The sequence below is a fragment of the Dinoponera quadriceps genome, unplaced genomic scaffold (genome assembly GCF_001313825.1).
Source record: "Dinoponera quadriceps isolate SergipeBrazil2010 unplaced genomic scaffold, ASM131382v1 scaffold4996, whole genome shotgun sequence".
Taxonomy (NCBI): domain Eukaryota; kingdom Metazoa; phylum Arthropoda; class Insecta; order Hymenoptera; family Formicidae; genus Dinoponera; species Dinoponera quadriceps.
In genome coordinates, this window is record NW_014559013.1 from 1 (window position 1) to 8,550 (window position 8,550).

Genomic DNA, 8,550 nt, shown 5'->3' on the forward strand with positions numbered 1-8,550 from the left:
TAAAATTTTTTAAAACGGTTCTATTGTTGAACGTTGCTTTATATTTAAAGTTTAATTAAAGGTTATAAAGGTCATTCACCGTAGGAAACCTTTATCTTCGTGTTCCGCTATCGTTTTGATGCTTGCCATTAACAAGTTGTCATAGCCAAAAAATTCATATAAGATCAATCTTGAAAAAGCATTGCCGAAACATTTGTCGTTTAATGGATTCAAAATAACGATCTTAACTAGGATGTTCTATCTTTGTCGAGCTGCCGGTGGTAATCGCAAGAAACCGTATTCCAAAGAATATTCCACGATCTAACCATCTCTTAAAAATATAAAATTACCATATAAATCATGAAAAATAGAAATATAATTAATATTTTTTATGTGTTTTAAGTAAATACAATTAATAATACTCTAACTCTCACAGATAAAATCTGTGATCATATATTTTTTTGTACATTTCTCATAGATTAATTTAATTAAGTTAAATATTTTAAAGAATGACTATGTATTTTTTTGTAAACTCTTTCTTAATTACGAACTACTAAAATATTATCAATATTTCCACGAGATATTTGAGAAAAGAGATTTAATTCCGCGAAATATAATAATATTTTATTAAATAATTAAAAAACAAATATATATCATCAAATCAGGGAATATACGTACTGTTTCTTTGACTATTTTTAATCAATTTCAAAGTATACATAATAAATTTTGCTGGAGACATTTACCTGCTCTAGCTGTTTTATCAGCATCTGATGCACGATCTTTTAACGACTGCATAATATTATCTTCACTTGAGCGATTCACATCAAGTGCTTCCGTGGAATAACCCTCTGTTTTGGTAAAAGATTACTCTTCATCAGGTGGCTAAAGTGTATTACTTCGTTACTAATTTAAATATCTACGGTTCTAACTGAAGAATATAACTAGTGTAGTAAGAATGAGGTTAAATGTATATAAATTATTCCTTAATTTATAAACCGATAAAATATTACAATGTCCATGAAATATTTATCGCAAACAATATTATTCCGAAGTACATATTAGATTATTTGATTAAATAATCAATATCTTCAGACCAAGAGATAAACGTACTGTTTTTTAACTACAATATATTTAAACCACTCTAAAGTGCAGTGGATAACGGTCGATTCATTGTTGTATTCGTTGTACTTAGATTAAGATTTTCTACCTCTCCACTGTGGGACTACGTATAATTATATCTTGTTCAGGTAATGTTACATTGCCACGATTCTCTTCATCGGTGACATTTACAGCATCTTGTTCCACGTCAATAGCCGAAGGTTCAATGTTCAAAAATCTGTTATGACAGACAAATATAAATTAATTATGAGTTCAAAAGCATATACTTATATATTCATATCAAATCTTATTAATACTTGTATTATTAAATTATATATAAGTACAACTTACTGATCTCTGCTTAGTATTTCCAAAGTACTGGTTAAATCAACTTTCTCTTGCGTCAATTTTTCCTCTTTGTCATAACTTTTTTCTTTGTTGTAATCATCACCGTCATTCCTAAGAATTTCGACTCTCAATATATGGCCACTCATCTCTTATATACTCTAAACAATTAGTTGGTGCTCGTAAAAATACTATATAGATATAAGCTAATACAAAAATGCTACTATAGACTGTGAAACGAAATTATGAAGAATATTTATTAGGTGCGCAACTAAGTTCTCGCTGTTTTTTTAATGAAAATATAACTTTATTGTGAAAAAATGCTTACAAATGAATCATTCAAAGTATTACCCATCGCTAGCTATAACTTTTTCCCATCTTTCTACCAGATCTCGAATACCGTTACGGTAAAAGCGTTTGTCTTGTGAGGTTACACACGAATCAAGCCATTTTTTGATGTCTTCATATGAGCGGAACTGCTGATGAGCCAGACCATGTGCCATCGAACGGAACAAGTAATAATCGGACTGCTCAATATCTGGGGAATATGGCGGGTGGGGAAGGACTTCCCATTTGAGCGTTTCCAAGCAGGTTTTAACGGGTTCGGCAACATGAGGCCGAGCGTTGTCATGCAGTAGAATCACTTTGTCGTGCCTCTGCTCGTATTGTGGCCGTTTTTCGCGCAGTGCTCGGCTCAATCGCATCAATTGAATTCGATACCGTCCCCCAGTGATAGTTTCGTTCGGTTTTAACAGCTCATAATAAATAACACCGACTTGGTCCCACCAAATACACAGCATAATCTTCGCAGCGTGAATATTTGGCCGAGCCGACGGCGTAGAAGCATGACCGGGCAGTCCCCATGACTTTCTTTTCCTTGGGTTGCTGTAATGAATCCATTTTTCATCACCCGTAACGATACGATGAAGAAAACCCTTCCTTTTTTGCTCCTGGAGCAGTTGTTCACAGGCGAAAAAACGACACTCAACGTCTCTTGGCTTCAAATCATAAGGAACTCAAGTTCCTTGCTTTTGAATCATTCCCAACGCATGCAGTAGCTTGGAAATGGCTTGGCGGGTAACTCCTAATGCTGAAGCAAGCTGTTCTTGCGTTTGGTATGGATCCTCATTGAGCAATGTCTCCAATTCAGCGTCTTCGAAGGTTTTTGGCCTTCCTTCACGCGGACGGTCGTCAACATCGAAATCACCGTTTTTGAAGCGACGGAACCAATCACGGCACGTTGTTTCACTTAGAGCAGCTTCTCCGTAAACTTTTTGGAGCTCTCGATGAGCTTCAGCCGCCGTTTTCTTCGAATGAAATAAGAAAATCAACACTTCCCGCAAATGACGATTATTTGGCACAAAATCAGACATTTTCACGCAACTAAAAGTATATGACGCCAAAACAAAATCACTAACGTGTCAAAGTTTGTTTACAATATGTCTAAGCTTGCTTTATGATGTTTTAGATATGTCAAAATCGACCAACACTTACTGCTGGAGCCATCTATTGACAAACAGCGTGAACTTAGTTGCGCACCTAATACTTTTTATTAATATTTGCTAGTTTCTTATTTTTTATCTTAATTTTATGCAAAATATTTATAATTAATATGAATATTTTAAGCAATCAAGAGTATAAAGTTTGACATATTTTTTTCAATATACTTTAAAATAATATTAATATCTAGGAAGGATTTTATTTTGGAGAAATTCTTAGTAGATTTTCTTATTACATGTTGGATGCATTTCGAAATATATATAAAAGAAGCAAGTGATCTTTACTCATATTCACATTAGCACATACCTTCAAAAGAACGATAAATTCTATAAATCTTCTGACAGGCCTAGAAAATGTTCTTCCGTAGACTAGTGCCACTTTGATAAATATTGCATGAAATAATCTATCCCACACATTAACCAGTGAATTTTGATTACTGTAATTTCTAGCTATATTCATGTTATTTAAAACTGGTCCTATTACACCAGCCAGACTGTGAATATGTACCATAGTGCCGTTTTGATTGTTAAGTACTGCGACTGCAGCACTATCTCCTTGTGGCATTTTGAAATATTACTTAAATTGCTTCCACAAAATAATAATATTCACCATTGAAATATATATATATATATATATATATNTGAAGGCTCTGTTTAGTGGTTATTTATACTCTCGTCATGTACTATATGTTATTGCAAATATACATATATTTGTCATTTGTCACTAATAATTGTTGAAGCAAACATCTTGAAATAATTAAAAATGGCTCATTAGCACAAAATCTGTTTGTTTTCGCTGTACCGCAGAACTAGTGCAATAAGTTGAAGCGAGACAAGTATGTTTTCTCACATCAAATTATTACACTAGTTCAGCGGTGCAGCGAAAACGAGCAGACCTACACTCATCAAATTTAATTTCCATGAATTATTTATGGGTTATAATAAAACGTGAAAATGTGCAGACAATATGTTCTGTCTTCACAGATCCCTAATTTTACTACACAATCTCTGCAGATTCTTGCAGAAAGTACTTTCAAATCGAACTTTTTCTAACACAATAGTCTCGCGATCTGAATAGTACACAGTTCATAACCTATCAGTTCCACATCGACGTTTGAACTTTCCCGAAAACGAAGAAGTAGAAGGGAAACCAACAGAGATGTCACTATGGGAATTTAACTATGCCAATTTTTTTGTTTTACTGAATATGTCCAACCAGCACAGAGTGTCGCGTATAAAAACTTGTACGCAAAACAATGATGCTATATATTATTTGGTTACGTAATTTTTTAGTCGAAAAAAGAGACAACTCACTCATCGGCTGTCCAATTAAACATCAATTGCATTATTCCTTTTTACGACGCACAATAATAAGAATGATACACACGTAACGGCGATATTAAAATATGTTTTTAGTGAGGTTTTTAGAAATAAATCTGGCACGTAATACCTCGTGACAAAATCGCGATAGAAGTACCTACGCAACATTTCCAGCAATGCCGTTCCAACTTCCGTGAATAATGTTATTCAAGCTATCGCGAAAAAGGCACGTGATCCCATCATAAACACGATACTCGTGGAAACCGTCACTTCATTGTCGTATGTTTGATGTAGCATAAATCGCGTTGACTGATCTGACTACCATACACGAGCAGGTATGCCAACCAGTTCGCGAGGTGAGGATTTGGTGAAACTTACGGGAAATTCACACGTCGCGTGCGACGTTCGACGCTCACTGTCCAATGAGGGAACCCGCGTACCGGAAATAAAAGCTATTGTTCCTAACCAAATCAAGTTCTTCTATTGGGCGTCCGAACGTCACGCATTTTCACGCATAGAAAGTAGTGTGAATTCTCCATTAACAGGTTTCTGTAATTGCTAAGCCATTTAAATTCTCGTTAACGCTACAGCAGCAGCACAGTGAACAGCGTTCGTGGAGTTCTTGAGAAAATATCATCAAGATATCGCCTATATATTATCGATGTTATTATATTTTGTATGGAATAAAATCAAACTTTCTCTCTTGAGATACTGTATATATCCATTTATTTTCCAGATAGGCCAAAATATTTTTCTAAATTGATATTAATGTATATTACCAACATGTATTCATCATTGTCGCCACAAGCCACTCTCAGTTCAGAGATAATAAAAATTATAAATGAAAGGAACATGTTGAATATGCAAAGCCTTATAAAAGGTACATTTTTTTAAAGATTTCTCAATATAATACTACCCAAACAGCACAGGACATCTCGTGGATGTTCTGTGGACATCCTGCAGATGCCCTTAGGATATCCTTAAGATGTTCTTCAGAGGTCTGTTACCTGAGTATTGTCTTGCATTGTAACATTTCTAATTTTACATGCTTTGAAAGAGGATTATGAAAGGTGCACAGAAATAAAGGAAAAGGCTTTAAAATCTCTAGCTATTCAAGAATTAACTACAGAGGTCACCTATTTACGACAATTGGAGATCTTGATATAGGTAAATTTCAATGTAATTTTATTTATAAGTTATTTATAGTTTTATCATTAACGTGTGTGTGTGCGTGCGTGCGTGCGTGCGTGTGTTTTTTCAGTTTTTCTTGCAGCCTATTCTTTAAAAAATTTACTAAATCATCCGCTGTTTATCACGCTATTGGACAACATAAAAACATTGTATAATTTAACCGGAGAATTAGTAACAGGATTAAAACATAATTCTGACCATATAGACGAAGTATTTCACAAGCTCGCACCATTCTTCAAGCTGTATTCGGTTTATGCTTACGATTACACACAAATGCTAAATCTGTTACAGGTAATTATCGAATATCATAAGAATTTATTGATCTTTAAATGGAATATCAAATTTTTTTTTCAAAATTAACACACATTCTATAAGAATTACTGATGTATTGTTTTGAGATAAGTCAAGAGAGCGTTCCTGCCTTCAAAAAGTTTGTATGTAAGTAAGAAACAAAGCCAGAAGGAGGTAGAAAATTTTTCTCGTTATTATTTACACCGGTTCAGAGGGTACCACATTATCAATTACTTGTTAAGGAAGTGTTACAACATACTCCTTACAATAACAAGGAACATAGACCTCTGCAGGATAATTACATTAATAAAACTTTAATATATACCATATACTTTGTATGGGTGTATGATATAATTTGTATTAACATATGTATTTTGCAACGTGATCTTTATTTCAACTTGATTTTCATTGCAGCATGTTTGGTCGACATTGAAAAATCTGCTGGGCACATAAACAGTTAGTCGCACAGAATGAAGAAACGCAAACTTGAAACTCCAAAAGTGCATTATTACCTCGATTAATCTAGTTAAACCTGGTAGAGTATTAGTCAAACAAGGACTATTAATGCACGTCTCGAGACGAGGCAATACCGCTTATAAGTAGTACTTTGTCCTCTCCAATGACACATTTTTGTATTGTAAAGGTGAGACGGAAACTTCATTGAGCGTGTCTTGCGTTTTACCGCTAAACAAGTGCAGTTTAACTTACTTCCTAAGCAAGAAATTGTTTCGTCTAACATGTTTAAACGAAACATTCCAGTTATACTCGGAACAGAGTGACAGCAACGAATGGATATAAGGTGATCTCAAAAAGATATTTCTACTATTAAAAATGTGATTCTCTTAAAGCTAGTGTATACAAAATATATTAGCACGCTATTTCATTTTTAGTATATTAAATGTAGGCAGACTTTCAGATAGGAAAGTAGCTTGAAGATGCCACTTAGACGTAATAATGTCAATGAATTTCCATTGAATGATATCTAAATTATCTGATATCAAAAATATCTATTAAAAGGAAAAAATCTACGGTAGATAAACGAGTAACAATTATTGTTTCTCAAGCGTATTGTTTTTTACGTACTTCGCATAAAAATATGTAGTGTATTTGTGTAGATATGATGTAAATTTATCTCTAAATTCTACAGGTTTCTTTGGATTCTTCCAATATTATTTATTTTAAAAAAGAAAATAAGACGGATGAAGATAATATTCAACAAGAAAATATGTGTTTACCTTTCTGTAGCAAAACCAAGAAATTTAAACCAAGTAAATATGTCAGCACCGACGATTTTGGAATTCAGACAAAAAGCATAAAACGAAAATTATGTATAAAGAGGCACAAAACAAAAGTACTTGCATATAGACATATAGAAACACCAAGCAGTTATTCGAACAAGGTAAACAAAATTGAAAGACAATTAGTTCAGTAAAAATAAATTAATTGCAATTTATAAAGTTACATTTCTTTTTGTCTAGACTTTAGAGGCAATGGAGAACCATAGAACAAGTTTGAGGTCAATCACATCAATGTTGGAGAAAAAGCGTCATCGCCATTTAGGATGATCGCTGGATTCTTTACCTACATAGTAAAGCCCATAAAAGATCTTTTACATTAAAATAAGACATTATGCAGCGCGTCTTATTACATACATACGTACATAAATATAAGAATAATTTATTCGTATTATAGTTATATACAAGTATATATCTAATTTGGCTTTCGAGTAAGCAACGCATCTTTCATAGATTTGTTTTCGAAGTTTCGTGAAGGTTTCAGTTCTTCAAGGTGAGGCGCAACCTGAAATTATATATGATTGAACATTATTATAATTTGGTCTAAATTGTAGAAATAAAAACATAACTACATATTATGTTTTGATAAATTAGTAATATTAATAGTTAACTCATTAGTAACGTAATTCTTTTCGCGGCTTTGCGTTCCATTGCTAACTGGCACTCGATAATTTCTATCTCTTGATGAACAAATAGTTAAATCATATATAGGAGGTCTGTTCAAAAAGTATCGCGAATTTTGTGTTTTTTCAAAAATTATTTATTTATTCATGAATATCTATTTTGTCTCCTTCAAAGTAATTCCCATCAGATATTATACACTTGTGCTAACGTTTTATCCAATCCTCGAAGCACTTCAAAAAATCATTTTTTGTGATCTTGTTCAGCTCCTCTTTCGATGCCGTCTTCATCTCCTCAATCTTAGCGTCGCGTCGTCCTTTCATGTGCCTCTTCAGTTTCGACAACGAGAAAAAGTCACAGGGGGCCAGGTATAGGGAATACGGTGGCTGCGGCATCATTAGTGTGTTGTTTTTGGCCAAAAATTCGCGCACAAGCAACGATGTGTGAGCAGGGGCGTTATCATGGTGCAAAAGCCAATTTTTGTTCTTCCACAAATCCGAGCGTTTCTGGCGGATTGCTTCGCGCAAATTGCGTATAACTTGCAGGTAATATTCTTTATTGACTGTTCTACCCTGTGGCAAGAACTCATGATGCACCACGCCCCTGCAATCGAAGAAAACTGTAAGCAAAACCTTCACATTCGACCGAACTTGGCGCGCTTTTTTCGGTCTTGGCTTTTGCGGCAGCTTCCATTAGGATGATTGAGTTTTGGTTTCCACGTCATAACCATAAACCTATTATTCGTCACCAGTTATGACACTCTGGAGCAAATTTGGGTCGTCACGGACAGAGTCCAACAGCTCCCCAGTAACGTTAATGCGATGCTGTTTTTGGTCAAAATTGAGCAATTTTGGTACGAATTTCACGGCGACCCGTCTCATGCTCAAATCATTAGTAAAAATCGAATGGCA

General features: G+C 34.2%; 1 protein-coding gene and 1 pseudogene across 4 annotated transcripts; one reads left to right on the plus strand and one right to left on the minus strand.

Moving 5' to 3' along the window:
• Nucleotides 1–680: 680 nt before the first annotated feature.
• On the minus strand, nucleotides 681–4,567 carry LOC106750106. Of its 4 annotated transcripts, none has more exons than XM_014630202.1 (4): nucleotides 4,372–4,567; nucleotides 1,429–1,536; nucleotides 1,187–1,315; nucleotides 681–861 (listed from the first exon to the last, which is right to left on the minus strand). In XM_014630202.1, the coding sequence occupies exons 1-4, from the start codon at nucleotides 4,407–4,409 to the stop codon at nucleotides 798–800; spliced, it is 339 nt and encodes a 112-aa protein (XP_014485688.1). In that variant the 5' UTR covers nucleotides 4,410–4,567; the 3' UTR covers nucleotides 681–797. The 4 variants fall into 4 exon arrangements, with proteins under 4 accessions (XP_014485688.1, XP_014485691.1, XP_014485690.1 ...); XM_014630205.1 differs by having other exon boundaries at nucleotides 683–861; nucleotides 4,399–4,567; XM_014630204.1 differs by lacking the exon at nucleotides 4,372–4,567 and adding an exon at nucleotides 1,751–1,840 and having other exon boundaries at nucleotides 684–861.
• A 457-nt stretch (nucleotides 4,568–5,024) lies between these two features.
• Nucleotides 5,025–7,341, plus strand: LOC106750104 (annotated as a pseudogene).
• Nucleotides 7,342–8,550: the final 1,209 nt, after the last annotated feature.

What these genes read in the sequence shown, in the direction of transcription:
- LOC106750106 (XM_014630202.1), bottom strand. Translation starts at nt 4,409, where the DNA reads ATGTTGCGTAGGTACTTCTATCGCGATTTTGTCACGAG. An exon ending in TATCGCGATTTTGTCACGAG is followed by an intron (nt 1,537 to 4,371) that starts GTATTACGTGCC and finishes CGAAATTCTTAG; the next exon opens with GAATGACGGTGATGATTACA. An exon ending in CGTAGTCCCACAGTGGAGAG is followed by an intron (nt 862 to 1,186) that starts GTAGAAAATCTT and finishes AATACACTTTAG; the next exon opens with CCACCTGATGAAGAGTAATC.